Genomic DNA, 22549 nt, shown 5'->3' with positions numbered 1-22549 from the left:
AATACTATCATATTGCTTTACGGTGCACTAGCACCATTCAGTCTATCATAAGTTCTCAACACATTATGTGGTGCAGTTTAACTACAAATACTAAGATTGGCCAAAGGACACCCACAATGGTGGGTAGAAAGGAGACTCCAAGTAAGATGCAGAGTGCAGGCACCCGAGCTGCTTCTCCCCTTGGAGGCAGGAAACGACTGAAGAAAGGGGCATTCCCATGGGGAAGGGAAACTTTAACATCATTTCCTGCCTCCCTGAGCACAGCATGGGAAACACCCGTAAGGTGTCCTCCGGCTCAGGGGAGAACACATCAGTTATTTTTAATCCATGTCCTACCATAAAGACCATTGGATAGCCTTGGAGAATGCATTTTCTGAGCATGAATTTATGACCCAACAGAAAGGAATAGTTCAGGGATAGTGGAAGACCATGGGTTGCATAGCCTGAGGGCAGGAGATCTTCTTTGCATGCTGGGATTTAATCAAAAACTACTTCTTCCTTAAGTCTAAATCACAAACTGTGGATTGCTCTCTTCTTTATAAAAGAGGATTTCAAATCAGCATTTAAGCAGGAGTTTGGAATACTGTTTTCAGGGAAGAGAACAAAGCACCCTTGGTGTTCTGACATAATCACAGAATGGCTTGCACAATACTGGCAGTTTTTAATGAGATCATTATGCTGGAAGGCAGCTTGCAAACTGTCCAGTCGCAGAGACCAGACAGACTTACCTATGAGTTCTGGGTGCTTAGGAAAGATGATGGAGATTGGCAAGACTTGATAAGTGGCAAAGAACCCCCCTCATGAAAGTAGTTCAGCAGGGCCAAAAGCAGAGCCACACCCCAGAATTCATACTGACTTGCATGATGCAGCTAGCAGATCAGGGGATAACAGAATAGGGCTGCCAGGCTAGCAAGCTGCTGGTTTTGATGGCATGAGATGGGCACAGGGAGGGCCTGTATGATCCAAGTGGGGGTACTCCTGTTGTGCCACACAGCTACCTGGGTCAGTGGTAGGCCAGGGACTCCCTAAAATATCCTTAAGGATCAGAGAGTGGAGGACAGTGATCCTGTCAGCCAGCACCGAGTTGGTAGTCATGGGAAATGGTACCACAACAAGGTGAAGCATCCCCTTCATTTTGAAGCCTTGGAGGCTCTTAAAGATGTTATGGTTGAGAACCAGGGTCCCAAGATGGGGGAGGCAGAGAACAACATCAGGGATCTCTAAACTCAAGTCACACACCAGAACATGGTTATGGATGAACCATGTCATGACATTTTAAATTCTTTTTGGGAGCCAATAGACTATCATCCAGTTTCTACAATGCTAGCTAGGAATGCTGACATTCTTTACATTTACTTGGCCATAAAAAAAACCCCACAGTATTTTTCATAATGCTTTAAGCACAATGAGTCATATAAACATCAACCTTTAGCCATTTATTACATTCTCTGTTGTAGTTTCCACTCAGAGATCAAACCCAAGTAATCCCAGAGGGGAGCCCATTATCTATACCTCATGTGGTCTCTACCTTTCTGTTTGATGTGTACTCCAAAAGGCCAGACACAGACTCAATAACAGAGGATGCTGGGAAGAAATGATTGTTGATGTCATGTGGAAACTTGGAAATTTCATTTTGACGATACATTCGGTGATGGCGCAACTTAGCTACCCACTCATCAAAGACTTCCTGAGATTTTGCCTGTGGGAAAAAGGACAGGTTGTATAAATAAAGAATATATTCTACAGGTTACAAACATTAAGGATAATAGGACTGTACGCCACATTTATTTACACTCTGAGCTTGGGAAAATAGTAACAATTCTGTCTTGTGCTGTTTTATAGCCCGGATCTACAATGCTACTGTATGAGTCTATATAGCCCCCAGGAAGGGATAGTTTTTCTGCAGCAGATGGAAGGGATTTGCCCAAGAGCCAGCCCCGATTTTATCTTTTACGCCAGCCTTGAGAAAATAAGGGCTAGCATTCCTGTCCTGTTTGCTCTGCCTTTGATATGGGGTGAGAAAGAGGGAGGGGGAGACCCTGGAGGATAAAAGGTTGTACCCAATTACAGTTTGCTAGAACTGGATTTCTCCACCCATGCCATCCAATGTCTGTCAATAAAGGTTATTGAGTTGAAATCCAGAGTCGGGTGATTGTCTACAGATCTGGGGCTTGACTAGGCTGTGTTTGGTGCTAGCAAAGCAAAAATAAAGTCATGATCAATGCAACATTGTAATTTTTGGTGGTTTCAGCACATGTCTTAATAAGCTGTATTATATAAACAGAAGCCTGATCAATGCACATTCTGATGCTTTCAGGCAGAGACTTGGATCTCAGCAGCATCCCAAGGCACCTATTTATTTGTTTGTTTGTTTGTTTCTATACTGCCCCATCCCAGAAGGGGATCATACATCATAAATCTACTAGCCACGTGTGAGATGGCCCAGGGTACCACATATCCCACTGAGTTGAACCCCCTCCCCCTCCCTCCCTTGCATGCCACCCCTCCCCCTCTCTCCCCTCCCATCACTAGGGTGGGTGGGCCATGTCCAGATGCTGGGGGCCCTCTCCCTCCCTCCCCTCCTTTGCATGCCACCCTCTCCCTCCCTCCCCTCCCCTTGCTTGCCACCCCTCCCTCTCTCCCCCCTCCCATCACTAGGGTGGGTGGGCGATGTCCAGATGCCGGGGGCCCTCCCCCTCCCTCCCCTCCTTTGCATGCCACCCTCTCCCTCCCTCCCTCCCCTTCACTTGCATGCCACTCCTTGGCTATATACCCAACCAAGATGCACTATAGCTTCATCTGTGATCACAAATAAATGCGAGCTTTAGAATCATCACCTTAACATTTCATTTCACAGCAATACTAAATGGAAAGCTTTAACTCTATCGTGAAGCACATTTATGAGCCAAAGCATTTTCCCCTAAGAACAAAATCTAGCACTGAAGGCTTAAAGCCAAACTCTGATGGTGTACCGCATCCATATCTTAAAACAAGCTGCAACTAAACTCAGAGGGAGCACAAACACAGGTTGCTGCTATCTTCATGCATGCCCCTCACCCATTCCCCTCCTCCTCCTTTAGCACATGGAGTTTGAATAGGCCTGGATCTATGGGGGGTGAGGGGGGCAGGTGCCCTGGGCAGCGGGCAAAGAAGGGACAACAATAGGAGGTGGGGGGAAGCTCAACTGCTTGGAAGAAATGGCTCATTCTGCAACGAGTCTGCTCCGTTCCCAGATTAGACTGCTCTTATGAGGCGGGGGAAGCCCAACCGCATGGATGAGTTAACTCATTCTGCAGCACTTGTGCCCTAATTAGGTGGCTCCTAGGAGGTGGGGGAAACACTCTATATACTAATTCCTTTGAAAATTAGAAGCAGGTCTTCCATATCTTCTATCTTTTGGTACACTACACATATTAGTATCTACTGTGTCAAGGGGCAGATAGTTAATATTCTATTCATAAAATAATCAGTAACAAAGATATAAAAAACTTATTATGTGGTAGCATCAAAACAAGGTTAACCTGTTTCCCTCCAACTTTCTCCTCATGCCAGTGAACTCAACAATCCGAATTTGCCACCCAATATAACTTTCAAACATACAATTGATATAGGTGTATTTTCCAGTTAACAAAATGCAGAACAGAAACTCCCAGTAGAGAGGACAGAACTCGTTTGCATTCTAAGAAAACAGTGGATTCTGCAAAAAAATTAATACATATAGAATGCTATTTTTTTTGCAGCTGCTGGATACACATTATTTACTTGAATATGATCACCTTTAAATGATAAATGTGTTCTTCTGTATCCAAATCTATACATTTTGTTGACTTCTTCACAGACATCACCGAAAGCCCAACGTCTATACATCCATGCAGCTTCCCTCTGTCTATCTGCCAAAAAACATTTAAAACCAGTTATTTCCAATTAAGGGAAGGAGAGAACCACAGAAGAGGAGTTTAGGATTACCTCTTTTTGTTTTTTGAAGTAATCCCTCAAGTCACATGAAAACACTGGAGCAGCATGCCTTCCAGATACTTACGTCAGCTGGACTCTTTGCATATTTCAAAATTCCTTTGTCCAAATAGAAGCATCTCTGTAATATACAGACAAGTCTTTTAGTCAGGAAGCATAAAATGTTACAGTTTTTTTAAAATGAGAGCTATGATTCGGTAAAATACAGTCTTTTAGCAAGGACACAAGAATAAATTACGTAATTTTAAAGGGCAATAAACACTTGTGATTAATGTTTGTTTCTGACCTTGTGCCAACCTTTCAGAGGCCATTTTCTTTTTTTCAGCAGGTAGCCTTCTTGTTTCTGTGGCTCCTGGGTGTAATTCACAACTCCCCGTAGTCCTTCTACAATCTCCCAGCTGTCCTGTTCAGAAACAAGATACATATATGTGACTGATCTTCCCTATTCCATACAAGAGGAGAGGTCCCAAAAAAGAACATTTTAAATAGACATGTTAACAGCCTCTATTCCCAGCCCAGGTAAGTTGGCTTTGACAGCCCCACTGAACTCTTGGCTTGACCTATGTTGGTATAAAAGAGCAGCAGCAAATCACCCTTTAATCAAATACAACATTCAAACTGATTAACTGTAGTGTTTGAGGAATGTGTTTACAGCAAAAACAAAACAAAAAACCCTGCAGAAATATGGCTTACTGTCAGATCAACAGAATACCAAGCATTAAACACATGTTCCTAGGCTCAATTTTATGCAATACATCTACTAAAGGGATAGCAATGCCTCTGAGAGAATCTTAGAAATCTAGAATCACAGAGTTAGGGGGTTTAGAAGCCATCTAGCCCAATCCCCAGCTCAGTACAGAATCATCTTAAAACATCCTTCACAATTGTTCATTCAGCAGCTGCTCAAAAATCACCAATGAGGAGCTCACCACCTTCCCTGACAGCCAGTTTCACCACTGAACTACTCCTGCCAGAAAAAAAATTCTAATAACTAGCTGGTACCTTTCTGTCCATAATTTAAACACATTATTGTGAGTCCTATCCTCTGCTACCAAAAGGAACAGCTCCTTACCTTCTTCTAAGTAACAGCCCTTTAAATACTTCAGGAGAGTGATCTTGCTCCCCACCCCCAACCTCCTCTTCTCCAGATGAAACATTCCCAAGTCCCTCAGCTTTTCCTTGTAAGGCTTGGTCTCCAGGACCCTGATCATCCTTGTAGCTCTTCTGTGAATTTTTTCCCATGCTGTCCACATCGTTTCTGAAGTAAGGCCTCCAGAATTACACACTCCAACTGTGACCTGAGCAATGTGGTGTACTGTGGAACTTACATCTTGCAATTTGGAAATTATACCTCTATTGATACAACCCAAAGATTACACTAGCCTTTTTTGCTGCTGCATCACATTGGCTGCTCATTTTTAGTTTACAGTTCACCCATACCCCAAGATGTTGTTCACACACACTGGTACCCAGATGTGAACCCCCATTCAATATGTGTGTTACTCATCTTCAAGCTCTGAAGAAACCAATAACCATGGATCTTTAGCTATGCCCAAGCTACCCAAAAGTTAACTGTGACTCTCACCGATCCCCAGAAACTGCCAGCTGTCGTTTCTGATATTTTAGAAGCTGAGTGAAAGATTAGATTCTAGAACACTTCATGCCTAATGCATGTCCTTGCACAAACATACCAAGGCACTATTACCGTGGGCCAAATTAGATGATGCCATGTGCCTGAATTTCCCACAGGTATTTGGCAACCTTTGAGTTTGTTTTTAACTTGGGAATCCATGGGAATCTAATACTGGTCTGGGGAGGATAAGGAGCTCCTATCCAGCTATTTTCAAGTACCCCTTATTCCATCACATTATAGTTCTCTGAAGTAACAGCCCCTACAGAATTTTGAATAGTTAAAGCACAATTTTTGAGTTGGCACCGTATACTTATGATGGACACAGAGACATTGTGTCATTTAGTTTGGCCTTGAGCTGACCCCCTTCAGGCTCTTCTCTCTCCACCCTCTGTCTTCCTTTCAACTCAGTGCTGGACTGCAGGCTTCTTCTCCTCAGACTGCTGCTGTTCTACTGTCCTCCTCTATTGTGCCACAACCACTGCTATCAGCTGCCAATAACCTCCAACCAGGCTGTACCCCGCCTTCCATTTCTCCAATAAGACCTCTCCAGGTTTTGCTAAGTCTGAGACCACCAACTGATTAGTTCTTAGCTCTGGTAAAGCAGAGTGGATAGAATGTCCATTAATTGACAAATCATTTTTGACTAATCTGTATTCCTTAGTTTCACATAAACCTGAGTTGGATTACTATAAATCCCACAGATATATACTTTGCTGGTTTGCAGATGTCTAGAGGCCTACATGCTGTGTAGTGTTGAAAATCACTTCTGAAGTCATTACATTTTTTGCCTCAAAGTATTACTTTCTCCCATAAGGAACTGCGGTTTACATATTCCGTATGCATTTGGTGAACTTTACATAGTGTTTTTAAGTTGTTTCTTCACAGTAAGTACTTGTTCCCCAAAATGTTGTCAATAGCAGAATTCTAGTTCTGTCAAGTTCAAATGCCAGGGTATATTTGAAAGCAATCAATTTGGAAAGAAGGCAACCCATATTTCATGAGATGATAAATACAATTATCACAAAAATAGGGATACCAGCTTTGGTATGTCACAGAGATTGATTCTGAAATTCCAAGACTAAAGATAAATCCCCTCAGCCACCTGTCTCCTCCTTTTTAAAGTAGTAATTTAATGTTGGAAAGGATTTTACAAAATTAAATCACATGAATGCTTTCTTTTAGAGTACCTGGGGTCAGAGAATTCCTAGCAGAATGAAGCACTCTCGGATTCTGGGTGTCTTATCAGCCATGTACAAGGAGACAGATGGCCTCTCTGAAGGGGGTTGTCTGTCACAAGTCAAAATAGCACAACAAGCATTTCCATCCCAGGAGCGGCTATGGGGAAGTGAGCAAAAGAAAAGGTGTTTCTGTTTGTGCAGGGATCCATGAGACTGAATACCTGTGCTCTGTTGGGAGTGATACACTGTCAGAGAAGGGCCCTATCATTTTAGCCCTATCATTTAGAAGAAAATGACATTGTAATTTTGATATTTTAAAAAAATGAATCTGTAACCTCACACCCCAGTTTTTTTTACTATACACAGTATTTTACTGTGGACAGAAAAAATGGTAAAAAGAAATAAAGATCTAAAGGAAAATCATATAAGAGATGGACTTTAAAAATATGGCATATAACATGGAAAATAATTTGTCCTATGACATCTCCATTAATGTCATCTACTGAAGCAAATTACGACAAAACAGTGATGAAAGAGTCTGCTTATATCACATATCAAGATATGACAGATGCTAAAGGCAAAATTATACACACACAGATATACACACACAATTATTAGTATGCGTAGGCATCAGTATCATCATACTCATGCAGGAGAATAGATGAAACTCATAACTCAATAAAGTTCATAATTTTTGAGCAAAAAATATTTGGAATACAATAACAATTGTGACTGAACTTCAGTTGAACATAATATGAACATTTGTATAACTATACTGGTTCTTTCCTCATATTTATATTTAGAATTGTGACTAAGTTAAGTTTCGTTCTCAGTGTTTATTCTTTTTTGTTTATTCAACTGGTTTTTACATTGTTATGTTTCATGAAAAACTGAAAAATTTAAAAATACCCCAGTATTTTTAGTGTTGCGTAAAATTCAACTTTTTTTGTATGAGCAAGATCTATTTCAAAGTAAATTCCACAATATTCAATGGGACTTCCTCCCAGGAAAATATATTTAAGATTACAGCCCTTCTCTGCTCCCAGAGTATTCAATAATAACACAGCTCCAATCTTTTGTACCCTTCCTTATCTTGCAGCACGAGATATAATGGCAAATGAAAAAATGATACTCTATTTTCTCCTCCAGGCACCCTTTAGGAAAGGGGAAACTGCCTCCAAGATCCCTATGGTGCAAAAAAAATTTTGGGATCGTGGTGGGGTGGCTGCCCATGGGGGGGCATCCAACTCAGGTTTTGCCCAGGGCTCAGGTTTGCCTAGGTACGCCTCTGCCTCCTTTGCTGAGGGGGGGGGGCTGGTGAGGGAACCTGTTACTAAATTTTTTGGATCCCACCACTGGATATGGTACAGTATATGTAAAACCACAAATATAACCAATAAAGAAATATATATATATATATATAACGTGTAATGATTGGCACTTGATTAGTTGGATTTCTGATCAATAACATTATAGGTCAAATATTAAGTTATTTATTATGTATGATTAAAGTTAATTTGAGATTAAAAAACAGTAGGCAAATTCATATTGGCATATTTTTTATTTGTTATATTTGCAGCACATATAACTTTCAGATCCCTGATACTAGCCATACTACACTCTGAGAATCAAGTTGCTCCCAAGATTCAAAATACACAAAAAATTTGTACAAGCATCAAGGAGGCTTAGTGATGTGACTTGAGGACCTGTTCAGAATGGTAAGATGACAGAAAGGTAAGATGACGTTTCATTTCTTCAGCAGCTGATGGCTTTTCGTTTAAATTTCCATCTTGGAGGTAAGTAATGTAAATATTTATTTTATTTATTTGCAAAATTTGTATCCTGCCTTTCCACCCTTACAAGGGCCATGAAGGCAGACAGCAATTTAAAACGTACATGATAAAATCACATTTTAAAACCATTAAAATTAAGTCTTCTCCCCAACAATAATATGTCATGCTCCAGCTTCTCTTTATGTAACATTCTTATCTGGTGCATAGTCATTATTTTGATGAGTAACGTGAAGAAAGCTCATCTGCCTGTACAAAGGCAACAGCATTATGCACTGGAAGGAGAGATAAAAGACAGTGTTGAGTTCCTATAATAACTAAAACATCCAGGCTGATATGTACTGACTGGTGTATGAAACCTCTGATTATCTTAGTACCATTGAATACATTAAAAAAAATAGCAGTACTGCACTAAATTGTTCATTGCCGGGACAAAAGTGGTTTTTCAAGAATTTTTCATTACAAACCATACCTTTAGGCAGAGGTGTATTGGGGAGAAATGGAGCCCGGGGGGAACACCTGCTCCAGGCGCAGGAATGCCCCTTCCCTGCGGCAGGCTGCTGCCCCCCCCCCACCTTTATTGGAGGCTGGCCTCTGATAGAGGTGGGGAGGCAGGCAGAAGCTGGCACCTGGCCAGCAGCCTGCTGCGAGCCCGCCAAAGTGCCCCTCGACTTGAGGGGCACCTGGTGGGCTTGCAGCAGGCTGCCACCCCCCACCTCTGTCAGAGGCCTGCCTCCAATAGAGGTGGGGAGGCTGGCAGAAGCCAAAGCCGGGCTGGCAGCCTGCTGCAAGCCCACAGAAGTGCCCCTCGACTCAGGGGTGCCTGGTGGACTTGTGGCACGCTGCTGCCCCCCACCTCTATCAGAGGCTGGCCTCCAATAGAGGTGGGGAGGCTGGCAGAAGCCGGCACCAAGCCAGCAGCCTGCCACAAGCCTGCCAAAGTGTCCCTTGACTTGAGTCGCACCCGGAGGGGCTGCAGCAGGCTTCAGTATGTGGGGGGCTATTTTGTACCCCCCATGTGACCTGATGGGTGGCGCCCAGGGACAGGTGATACCCCCTGTCCCTCTGGCAGGTACGCCCATTTTTAGGTTTTTTAAAAAGTTAATTACTGCCAAATGACTCATGGAATTTCCAAACCCTAAATGGACTAGTAGTCAAGCTTGCTGGCCAAAATGATGTGGTATGGGGAGCCTAAGAGTGCAGGAAATCGCTACAGAGCATCCTGAATATAGATACAGGTAGTACTCTCTTTTCAAGGTTGTTTAATTGCATTCTGTATCAAGGCAATACTACAAAGTGTACAAATAAGAGTCTAGAGCATATCTGTTGCCTCAGGGCCTCTGCACTTATAGGCTACAATACTAAAGGGTAGGTGCAAGTTTATATCTTTGTACTCAATTGGGTAGAATACTGCCACTTCATTGAAAGAAGGTACAGAACCCTGAAAGGCTTTTCTTTATCTTTCCATAAAGAAAAAGTAAGCTGCCAATTCAAGGAGAACAGCTGAAATATCCCTGAGGCAGACAAGTCAACAGGCCACCTGCTGCTTGGCACCACACAATAGATGCCACCTGTGGCAACTAGATCATCATGCTTTTTAAAAAAACAACTCTGAAAATCTAGCTTCTGGCATATTCTTGCTTCGTTTACTCAACTGTTAAATAAATATTGTATTTACTACATATTACTATATAGAATGAGTTGGATTCACCCAGATTTTCTGCAGGTAAAAAAGAGAGGTCCTCTGTGACCACCAAAAAGAGCTATGCTGAGAATTATGTGACCTGGTGTCATGAGCCGCCCTGCATTAGTGTGGGAAGAGGCATCCTCAAAAGAAGACCTGCCCCAAAGCCCCTGGTAGATCCTCCAATAAAACAATTTTTCAAGTTCCTCCCTGAAGGGACCCTGATCCAGCACTGGCACTGTCCCCTGAGCCAGTAAGGTCCTTAGGTCTGGAGACCCGATCATGAACCCACCTACAAGCACACCAAAGCACTCCCTCTGCTAAAGAAATGCTAGGAGAAACAGGATAAGTCACCATAGGATCTGGGGCTCTATCCTCATGGATAGAGGAACTGACTGAGCTGGTGAGCAGAAGCCTAATGTGGGACTCAGTAACACCTGAAGGGCAACTCCCCATGGAAGCTGTAGCCAGTACGGGATCAATTTGTCTACAACCCTGCTCATGATCCTACAGAGGCGTATGGGGAAAAATGGCTCCTGGCCCAGCCCTCTCCCCTTTCCCCTCACTAACCTTAGTTTAAAGCAACCTGGTGGGAACTACACTTCCTGGTGTAAAATAAGCAGAATGATGGAAACTACACTTCCCAGGAGTCCTTTGGGCTTGCAAGGTCTCCTGAGAAGTGTAGTTCCCACTAGGTTACTTTTTGTACACCAGGAAGTATAGTTCCCACCAGGCTCCTTTAAACTAAGGTCAGTGGTAGAGACATAGCTGGGCCATACTGCGCCTGGTGTGCACTCTGTGTTTTCCGCCTTTGGGGCTCACAAGGTCTCCTGGGAAGTGTAGTTCCCACCAGGCCGTTTTTAGCCTCAAGTGAACAGGCTGCTTTTTCCAGCCTCCACTTTCAGGCTGAACTAAAGTAAGTGTGGGGGGGCGGGGGGCGCCGTGGGGGATTTTACGCCCCCCAGGCATGCGCCTGGTGCAATGCACACACCCTGCCCCCTGGTAGCTCCGCCTCTGGTCAGTGGGGGGCATGGGGGAAGGGGTGGGGGTGATTTTCCACCCTCCACGTGACCCACTGGTGTGGGCCTGGTGCAAGGTGCATTCCCCCAACCCCTTGTAGCCCCGCCATTGTGATCCTACCAGTTGCCTACTATATTTAATATTTCAGAACTTTCCAACCTGACCTTGGACAACTTTTGGATTGTGATTTTAGACTATACCACTGAACCTTGGACTTTTACTTTGGACTGGAACCCTATAACTCTTGCTGATAGACTGATTGTGGTCTGGGACTTTCCTCCAATCTGGTAAGCAAGATACCTACATGTTAAAAAGTCAAGTGGGAAGCCAGCTGAAGTATGGAGAGGAATTGTGACAGACCGTGTAAAAAAGCTAGCTTGATACAACCCAGAATAATCAATCACACATAGTAACAGTTGTATAAGAAGAATATAATATTTATGCTTCTTACTGCAGAAATTGTTCTATTGTTTTCTGGACTACTATACCCCTTCCTATACTTATTAGCTCTGCAGAGGTAATCAGAAATGAATTGTACACAATATCCAGAATTTGGTTCTAGAAGAGGGCATTCATGAATTGCCCCATGGCATCTCATCCAGAAAGAACTCTCTTACTATTATCATCCACTCAAATTGTATCAGATTGCTTTCTCTTCTGTCTGTTCAAATTTGTCACTAACAGCAAAGAGAAGGCAAAGAAGAAGAGAGGACATTTCATAGATGTGGCAAACTTACATAGCTCAGGAACAAGCCCAGTCATCAGTGTTGACAGTGGACATCAACTCACTCATCACTTGTGGGTTGGGTAAGAAGAAGAGGAAGAAGAGTTTGGATTTATATCCCCCCTTTCTCTCCTGTAGGAGACTCAAAGGAGCTTACAATCTCCTTTCCCTTCTCCCCTCACAACAAACACCCTGTGAGGTAGGTGGGGCTGAGAGAGCTCCAAGAAGCTGTGACTAGCCCAAGGTCACCCAGCTGGCGTGTGTGGGAGTGTACAGGCTAATCTGAATTCCCCAGATAACCCTCCACAGCTCAGGCAGCAGAGCGGGGAATCAAACCCGGTTCCTCCAGATTAGATACACGAGCTCTTAACCTCCTACGCCACTGCTGCTATTGAAGGATCTGAGCCAAGTTATTCCTGCAAAGCTGGCAGAACTGCTGTGACTTGGCTCAACCTGTTCCTGGCAACCAGTTACACTCCAGAACAGTGGCTCAGTCCAAACCTGGACATTTCACCAGTGATGCAGGCAGCAGGGAATGCCAACAGAATACTCCTTTAAGCATAGGTCTGGACTTTTGACACAAAATATCTTCAATTTTTTAGAAGAAAAGGCAACTAGACTTTCTTCCAAAATTAGTAGCAATATCAAACATTCAGACTCAAGGAAGATACAGGGTGTGAATAATAAAGACATAATTGAAATTTACCAGAAATATACTCTAGTTAAAATGGTGATAAAGATAAAACATTGGTTTGGATTAGGACTCATGGAAGCACATTTTTTCATCATTCAATCCACCACTGCAGTTTCCTGCCTCATTACATCACTGGACCTCTGGAAATAGTACGGGTATTAAGTGGGAGTTTGCCGTGGCAGAGGAGAATCAGCCCTCTCCCCACACATATTTCCATTGGTAGAAGTGCCTTTTGCAGCTAGAACGCAAGCCACTGTCATTTAAATTATTTCTGGTGAAACCAACAATATGCAAATCCAGGGCAACAATGGCAAGTTGGATGAACCAACATTCTAGTTCTGAGTGTGATCCTCAGTGCCCACTAAATTCAAACACCCTTACTCATGCTGTTACATTTCTTCGTGGTGAATTCTGTCCTTGCATTGCACAATTGGTATCAGGAAGCACTGAAGTGTATGTTGTACAAATATGTCAAATGTAACTTGGAGCAATTACTGAACAGCCAGCTACCAAGGACATCGGAAAATGTCAAGCAGAGCGCAAAGGACACAGCTTTTCTTTAAAAACCAACCCTGGCACTCCAGCATTAGGAAGTTCTAGGAAACAGTAGACAGAAGCCCAATGAATGCAAGAACTCGCCCCAAATCTCCCTTCTAACCTTGAATGAGGAATGTATGAACATTTTGCAGAAGGCAAAACATATCATATGTAGAATTATGACAGCAATACCCAAGTCAGTCCAGCGTCAGGCTAGCATGAGCAAGATGCTAAGAACACGTGAAGTTCTGTGTAGTGATGCACTGCTGACCCAGCAGCACCGTGGTAGAACGTTGGGACGCCAACGGACCTACGGCCTTGCTGGTCGCACCGCACCCCCACTCCTCATCCCCCCATGAGTCACGGGTCATGAACTACCTGGCTCAATCACCGGGCGCAGGGACAATGGTCTTGCCCCCAGGTGAGGATTAGGCTCAGACGCTTACACGCTTCTCTCCTCAAGACGTAGCTGTGATGAGATCATGCATCACATGATGACTTCCGACCTCCGCCTCCTCCGAACTCCCCCGTCCCTCCCACTCCCTACACCGCTGATAGAATAACAATAAAAGGTGCCAGGAACCGAAGATCTAGAGACTCCGCTAGGGACCACGGGACCTCCTCGCCTCCGCTGCTGGCGCATCTCCACCAGGATGTTATCTCCAGCTGCCTCGCCTCGCGTTTCTTATGCTTGACCACGTGGTCGGCCAGTCAGTTGGTGTCAAAACCCGGAATCCTCGAACCTCTCCACGCCTGCAACCACGCGCCGCTTCGGGAAGGGCTGCGATACCGAAGTCCGGCTGGATCGGGCGCGACCCAGGGACCACTGGTTTGGCATCGCCTGTCCTCTGAATCGGGCGCGATCCAGAGACACGCTGCGCCCTAGGACACTTCTCGTCCGACGGAACACCCGGTGAGTATGGGGAGCTTGCAAAGCAGGAGACTTATGACAAGCACGTTGACGAACTGAAAGCGTTAGCTTAAATGCTGCAAGGGTCCCCGTGAAAGAGAAGGGAGCTTCGCGAAATTGGTTGAGGAGATTGAAGTTCGAGTGTCCATGGTACCCAGAGGGGGGGGGACATTGAATCTTAAGGACTGGGAGAAACATCGAGCGACTCTCGCGACAGAGCCTCGCCGACAATGCCATACTTTACTGGCGATTGAGACAATGTTAATGTCGCCATCAGCCTGCCAGACCTAAGGGCTCCTTTGCTGTAGGTCAGGCCTCCTTCTCGATCTTTCACCCTTCAATTTCAACCCCGAATTTTCTCTATCCACCAAATTGGACGCCTCTGTCCTCCTTCTGCCCTAAGCTCGCCTCACCCAATTCAAACTCTCCTGCCGCTCAGTCAGCCTCCCTACTTCGCCTTCATTTTCTCCGGCCACTGCACCTCCGGTCCAAGCGCCATCGTAGCCAACGTAGCTGGTTTCCTTGAAGCTCGCGAGAACGGTAGATAGCTAATGATCTGCAGAAGAAAGAAAACCCCTGACGGAAGAGCGATGCCGAGATTCTTGCATTGTGCCTCCCGTCCATTTCACAGATAAATTGCCAGGGGAGGGTGGCGTCATTCGGCGGGCTGTAAATCGAGTAACGCCTTTAAGCTACAACATATCCCTCACTGGAGCTCCGGCAGCGGTAAGGACGATAGGGAGTCACCAGCCCCATGTGTGAGAGGCATGCTAGAGGCTGGTCAGCGAGGGAATCACTTAATGGTTCCAGACTGACTGGAAGAAGACCACCTTCCGCATGCTCCCTGAGCCCCTGCACAATTTGTGATCTGGGAGGCGAAGTTCCCGGCCAGCAATGCTTTAGTAGGGCAGCCCGGGCGGCGTCTCTACACAGCCGCTCAGCTTCACGGGCTTCAATGCCTTCAGTAACCCCAACAATCGCAGATGCGCCCTGCGGTGACACCCCATACGGTCGCCTCTGAATAAGCCACTTCAAGAAGCTTTTGGAAAGTCCCCAAATGGACAGCCAACCCAAAGTTTTTCAGCATCCGCAGAAGCCCCCAAAGGAGCCCTATGCTGAGTCGGTGAACAGGCTCCAGGAGGGCCCCTCAAGAGGCAGGTTGAGCCCAGGAGGCCCGGAAAGCAACTCCTAAGCGCTTTGCCAAGGAGAACGGCTCCGCTGAGTGCCGCCAGCTGGACACACAGGCCTGAAGGGAACCCCTCGAAGGGTCGGCTATGCTCAAAGCTTGCCGGAGGGATATCGGCTCACAAGCCCATCAAGCCAGCCTTCTAGTCAGCCAGCTCTCTCCGCTGCCATGAGACAGTCCCCTAGACAGAGTGTCTCACTAAGTGCGGCAAGCCAGGACATTTCGGAGGAATTGTAGGCTGCCAGGCGGGGCGGGGCCTACAACCTCTGACGAGGAGGAGGGTCTCTCCACAGAGGGCTAAGACCCACAGGAAAGTCTAAGACCTGGCGCCCTAATGCTCACAGGCTCCGAGACTAGCTGGGCATCTCCCTGTGCCCGGAACCAAGATCCGCACCTCAAACCCTTCTTCCCCAGAGCTCCCCAGCAGAGATCTTCGCTGCTCCAGCCTTTCAGTATAGTGATCCCATCCCCACGGAGACCATTAGGCTGGTCTTGCCAAAAGCCCGGCCGCTGAACAGGGGTTGTTCATCATCCCAGAGGGTCATCCGACCCCATGCACCAGGGAGCCAGCATCCACATCCAAGTATGCACAAACATCCCGCGAAACTGCCAAGCCTCACCTTGAACACCCTGCCTCTATGCTCTCACCTGAGTCTAATCTAAGTTCAGCTAATCTAGAAATCTCAAGTTGCTCGCTCCCCCCCTCTACGTCCTATACTTCCCCAGTTCTGCCTAGCTCCCTTCTACTTCCAAGTCACCATGCCTCCGGGCCAGTGCCCTAGAATGGCACGCATTTCAAAATCCTGCAGAGTCCACAGTCACTGGTGAAACTCTATGAAAGAAATGCTGACGGAGAGAGGGACTGCTCGCTTTTGAACCTCTTCCTCCTCAGAATGCCCCCCATAGCCAATCTACAGGACAACAGGGTACGGAAGGGAATGCTCGCTGACAATGGCCTCAAGCCAAAGGGTCCCTCGTGAAGAAGTACAGCCCCTGGCCCTCTCCAGCTGTAAGGTTCAAACCAGATCTCTCTCATAGCCTCCTGAGCCCGTGTAAAGCCCTAAGCTCAAAAGCTCCCTAGTGGTAGCAAAATGCGTCAGCACCTCAGAGAGAGTAAAAATTCCCAAATCAGAGCTGTAACCTCCTCCTGCGCTACTCTTTATATGTGCTCTGTATGCCCATGTGGCTGTTCTGTAAGTGTCTTGCCCCTTTCAAGAGACCTCCTAAAGTTTTTTTTCCCCTCATAGGGATTTTTCCATTGCTTCTAAGCTATGCTCTTGTGCTTCAATTAAAATTTTTCTCCCTTCTGATTATGTGTGCTAATGCCTTGAAAGGTTTAGCCCATTACAGCATCCTCACTTAAACGGGACACAGCTTCGTGCTTGTTCTCTAGGATACCGATGGGACCTGCTTCAAGTCAGCTTCCATCTTAGTTTAAGAACCTTCAAAACTTTTCTTCAAAACCTCTCCTCTGAGAACCTTTTCCTTCTGTCCATCTGAGCCTACACTGCCACATTATGCGTGGCGCAAGTTTATACATGAAGTCAAATCACATTTTTTCATGCTCCCACATTCTCCTCTGCTGGCGGCTCCCCTGGCTAGTCATTAGTGCCAAGGGGGTCTCTAGCCCATTCTATCTTACACAAAGCCTCCGGCTGTGAGAGAGGTAGGAAGCGAGCTCAAACCGCCAAAAGCCCCCTCACGGGAGGGGAAGGTAGAGCTGACTTCCAAACCCCCCCCCCCCCCCCGCCCTCCTTTCTGCACACCCTCCCTCTTTCTAATGGGCTGGGACGACCCCACCTCTAGATCTAGGATCTGATAAAGGGTTTTGCAAAACCCCCCCCAATTTGCTCCCGTGATCCAAACCTCCCTCAAGCCCAGGAACTGTTTTCTTTGCATCTTCTCAACATCTTTCCTATAGGTGCGATTAATGATATGACTATAATCAGGAATTGTTTAAGTTGCTTTTTGCAAAACCCACACCTTAGACGGTGATTGGGATTGTTTACAAACAAACATCCCACCTGGATACTTGACCTCTCCCTTCTCCTAAACAGCCTTCGGCAATTCCCTGCCTTGTATCTCTTAAACTTCTTGGAGTGTGGCAAATGATCGTTGTCGGAATAAATACCGCCAACGTAAAAGCTAGCAACTTGGCCAAAACAAGCGAAAGAAAGGGGAGTAGTTCCCCCTATTGACCTAATCAAGGTCTCATCCAGCAGACCATATCCAAAGTACTCTTTCTCTATTCTCGTACCTCTCTATTCTCTATCAAAAAATTGCCCGCCCCCCCACTCAGGCTCAGCTTTCCATTGTCATCTATAGAGCAGAACGACTAACTCAGCCAGCACGCCAAAACCCCTGGGAAAGCGCCGCTTGTTTTTTTCTCTTCTATACAGGAGTCCAGCTCGCCAGGTTGTGGCCAGCCCTATCCCAGCCGGAGATGGAGCTGGGCCTCCCTGGAGGATCCGACCTCGGCCGGGCCTCTGTTGAGAGAGAGCCCGGAACACCCCCCAGCCTGGGCTGGGTGATGGGAGAGGGACCTCTCTGGAACCAGTACACCCATTCTTCTTCCACGGAGAGATCGCAGAACCCTACGCTGCCCCCCCCCCCCCCCAGGGAATGGCAGCCCTGGAGCCAGCCATGGATCAAGCAGTTGGACGCTGTGTGTCGCTGCTCCCTCATCTACAGCCACTCTCCTCTCAAGCCGCCCACTGGCTGAACTTGAATTGCCAGCCAGGAACATTCCTGATAGATTAACCCTTGAACTCTCCTCCATGTTTTCAGCCGCTGGAAATATTGTCGGAACACGCTTCTTCCTCATTAACCTTGCTCGCGGAGAGTCACTGAACCCGTAATGCTAAAGACTATCAGTAGCTCTCTACGCTCTTGAGAAACCTTATGGACTCTAACACCATCGCTCTGTAGCTTTTGGTAGTCAAACAGCCAAAGAGCTATGCACTGGACATCAACAAGTGCAACCACGGGTTTGCCTTCCTTTCTACATCTAGCCCTGCATGTACTGTTTAGCTATGTTTATTGTTTCTATTTATATGATGTCAGCCTATCTACAAACATGCACGCCTTTGTATATATTGCTACAGCACTTAGCAATGTCTGATGCCTGTTCCCTTTATGCCCGATTGAGCCGACTCCAAGGGAATTATTGTTGAGTACTGGTTGTTGCCTTCCTCGCCTATCTGCCTGCCGGACTCTCACGTCAGTCTCACCATTGTTTTGCATCAGGCTTCACCTCGGGGAGCCCAAGCACCGGTGCCGCCTCCTCGCCTCCCTCGACCCCCTCTGCCGTAGCTGCATGGCGGCTCCTGTAAAGCCATGAGTATGTTTCCCTTGGCACTCCCCCAGTGGGGGGGAGTCCCCGACTCGGCTTCTTACAATGTTAAGACTATTAAATGCCGGCTGGCCTGTGCCCTCATGAAGTCCATCATCTCCACCTCCACCGCTCTGGACCTCCTGGCCTCCTCAGCCCAGCAGAACTTCGAGCTGCCGACCCTAGACAATCGTGCCGCTATTGGATTACTTGTTGTTGTTACATCACCAAGGTTGGCGATAATAAACATAATATGTGTTGTTTTAATCTTTCTGATAATTCCCAATTGATTCCATATGAAAGTGCTCGAATTGCTGGAAGCTGTATCTAATCTGAAGTATGATGTTTTGTCTATTGGTGGTACAGCCCTCTGTTAGCTGGCTGCGGGAGGGATGAGTTGAGTGCTATTATTGTACAGCTCTGCATTGGTTTAATTGTATGCCTCAAGTATCGGATCTTGTTTACGCTCAATGTATGTCTAATATTGCCTGTAACGTGGTGTAAGAAACCCTCAATTTCCTTCTCACAGAGCCTTAAGTTCTAATGTTACACAAGCAGCTTGGTCCAGTTTGACCAGATGGCGGAGGGAGACAAGCGCCCCTTTAAATCGCTCCCTTAGCATTTCTGGTCCCCTTTTTCTAAAATGTAAAAGGGGAGGGAGATGTAGTGATGCACTGTTGACCCAGCAGTACCGTGGTATAGAAACGTTGGGACGCCAACGGACTCCACGGGCCTTGCTGGTCGTGACCGGGGCATCCCCACTCCCCCCCATCCCCCCCATGAGTCCCGGGGCAGGAACTACCTGGCTCAATCACCGGGCTTAGGGACAATGGTCTTGCCCTAGGTGAGGAATAGGCTCAGACGCTTACTTCCTCTCCTCAAGATCGTGAGCCAAGATGAGATCATGCGTCACCATGATGATCTCCCCACTCCGGCTCCTCCGAACTCCCTGGTCCTCCCTCCTGCGCCACACGATAGAATAACAATAAAAGGTGCTAGGAAATCAAGCAGACTATGAGGACTCTCGCTTAGGAGCACGGACTCGGCCCCCCGCTGCTGGCGATCTCCACCAGATGTTATCTCCGCGTCTCGTCTCGTTCTTGCGCTGACCACGTGGGTCGACAACAGTTCTGGAATAATTATTTGCTGCAAAATGCTTAAAAGTTTAACTGCCTTGTTTTAAAAGGATTTTGACAAAATGATGGAAAACAGGTTTGTCAGTGCTAATTAGCCATTATAGTGGGAAAAAACCCTCACTTTCTTTCTCTAGTAGCAAATGTTAGAAACAAACTCCAGGAACATTTTTCTTCAGCACATGCTGCTGGGTAACTGACCATTGTTTAAGACACAATACTGGACTACATGGACCTCTAAATCCATCCAGCTAGTCTTTTTTAAAAAAATGACCTTGGATTTCCAGGGTTGTCAAATCGATATTTAATGTAATAAACTAGAAGCCACCTATTTCCTATCTCACAGTGTGCATGGAATCCCCAAAGGCCACGTTTTTATTTTAGGTCAAAAGAAAAATGAAGCAGTGAGCTAGAATAGCTCTTGGCTTGACAGCTCCTTGAACACACCAGATAGTAATGCCAGACTTTCATCAAGAAGGAAATGCAGTCAGTTGTAGTGATCATTTGCAAGTGCCAAAAATAGAAAGTTGCTTTGAGGAGGATACAATTTTGCATCACTAACAACTATTAAGGCATTTGTGATGGTCCATAAAATTGGCCTTAAACGTGATTTCACTTTTTCACTTTCCTTATATTCCCCATCAAGAGCTATTATGGGCACTATGTCTCTCATGGTACCATGATTGTTTTTAACTATACTCAGTACAGTCCTATACTGTCATCAAGGCAATATTTGCCAGTTATACATTTGCTAGAGATTTTCCTGAACTACAGATACAGAGGTGGCTTGCCAAGAAAATCTCTGATCCTTAAGCACAAAACACAGTATCAGTTGTAAATGTTGCCTTGCATTAATAAAATGTCTCGGGTCATCATAACAATCCAGGAAAAAGCTAGAGGGTAGAACGCAAATTAATTATCAGACTCTTGATAATATTCTGCAAGCACAATCAGTCAGGCAAAAGCCAAGATCAGTCTGCACAGTGTAAGAGAATAACACTGGAAGCCTATGCCAAGTTGCTTCAATCAAAGCCTACTGAAAGCAGTGGATTTAGACTGGAGTAACTCTGCAGAAGATTGCTTTGTAAATGTGTCCCAGTAGAAAAATCTAAGTGAACTGGGAGGTATTTTGAATTTCATTTATTTTAACCAGATTTTCTTTGCCCAATGCAGATTTAAATCATTTTACAATGTAAAAACAACAGAAAGCCATCAATTGGGCACACAGAAATTAAAACACAAGTTACGGAACAATGAACCTACCTCCTATCAACAGACTAATAGGGTAGGGAGAGGAGAACTGGTGGTAATAACTCTGCCTTTGATGGAATCAGTCCTTTCTTGAACAGTCAGGTATATAAGGAGAGATGATACGAGCAAGTGTGTCAGAGGAGTGTTCATTTCTTGCCGCCAAAAGAACAGACAGTTTACTGGCACTTTAACACACACTTATAAGTACATGTATAAACACACATCTATAGAAAACTGCTTTGAGGTGGATAAAATTTTGCATCACTATCAACTAAGGTATTTGTGATGGCCCATAAAATTGACTTACCCTGAATCTGACCACTGGTCCATTGAGGTCAGTACTGTCTACTCAGACTGGCAGTGGCTGTCCAGGGTCTCAAGCAGGGGTCTTCCCCATCACCTCCTACCTCAGGGGTGGGTAATTTTTTTCCCCATGGGGCCGCATAAGAAACAGAAAATATTGTGGAGGGCCGGGCCAAAAGGCAGGGGGGCAAGGCGCTTTTGAAAACCCCGCAGAAGCCGGCAGCCAAGGCAACCGGTTTCTGCGGGGCTTTCAAAGGCACCTCGGTCCTCAGCATGGCAGGGGGGCCAGTCAGGGTCATCCAGCGGGCCGGATGTGGCCCGCGGGCCGTATAATGCCCAGGTCTGTCCTATCTGGTCCTTTTAATTAGAGATGCTGGAGATTAAACCTGGGACCTTCTCCATGCAAAGCAGAGGCTGCACCTCCGAACCACGCCCCTTCCTCACAAAAGCACCAGTTTAAGCTTGTTAATACTTTACTGCAATTTTAAAATTAAAAAATAAAATTGTTAAATTAGTCTTCTTTTTACAATTCACAGTGCAATTCTAAGCAGAGTAACACTCTATTAAATAAATTCATTGAAGTAAATGGCCTCAGATTTACTGTCTTAGGAATCAAAGTATCTCAAATTGTACATATGCTTGTACATGCTTTAAAAATGCCTGGGTTTAAAAAATAAAAACAAAATGGTTGAATGTTATATTTTATTTTGGAGTAAGTCTGAGGGTGGTGGTTAATTCTCCTAAAGCACTGCAGCCATCCAATAATAGCAGGCTTCCCCAAAACTAAAACTAACACAAAATCCTACATCTGACAGTTTTCTCAAGTCCAGCCATCTCTCTTATGTACCACAAATATTTTCTTTGGCAACACTTCATAGTTCTCTAGTGCACAGATGACAGGAACTCAGTAGATTGAAGTAAGCCAAGTACAGAAGTTCTTGACGCTCTTGTGTGGGGGGTGACACTTGTATGTGAGAAGAAGTGATGGAAATGCTAACCCAAGTGATGGAAATCTGATTATTCAGTGTATACACAAGATGTGTACTTTGTTCATTCTTTCCCCTGCTGCTGTTTAAATAGCGTTCTTTCAACGCAATCTGATTCACTTAACTCTTATCAACAGCACAGACTGTGTTCACAACTGGAAATTATCCTTCAGTGAACTCTGCCAAATAATAAGCCGGAGAATCTGGCTACAGCCAA

General features: G+C 45.5%; 1 protein-coding gene across 10 annotated transcripts in view; it reads right to left on the bottom strand.

Annotated features, from left to right (window-relative positions):
- OSBPL3 (oxysterol binding protein like 3) overlaps positions 1 to 22549 on the bottom strand; it is a 103767-nt gene that overhangs the window by 42199 nt on the left and 39019 nt on the right. For 9 of the 10 annotated variants that reach the window (XM_048511660.1, XM_048511667.1, XM_048511666.1 and 6 more), the window contains exons 3-6: positions 4259 to 4375; positions 4040 to 4093; positions 3777 to 3890; positions 1529 to 1699 (exon numbers count right to left, since the gene is read on the bottom strand). In XM_048511660.1, the coding sequence (XP_048367617.1) occupies positions 1529 to 1699; positions 3777 to 3890; positions 4040 to 4093; positions 4259 to 4375 (456 nt within the window). Of the gene's footprint in view, positions 1 to 1528; positions 1700 to 3776; positions 3891 to 4039; positions 4094 to 4258; positions 4376 to 22549 lie in introns of those variants that run through there. The other variant, XM_048511670.1, reaches the window with a different exon arrangement.

The sequence above is a fragment of the Sphaerodactylus townsendi genome, linkage group LG11 (genome assembly GCF_021028975.2).
Source record: "Sphaerodactylus townsendi isolate TG3544 linkage group LG11, MPM_Stown_v2.3, whole genome shotgun sequence".
NCBI lineage: Eukaryota > Metazoa > Chordata > Lepidosauria > Squamata > Sphaerodactylidae > Sphaerodactylus > Sphaerodactylus townsendi.
Note: the sequence above shows the minus strand (reverse complement) of the source record. Positions and strands in the feature narration are given on the sequence as shown.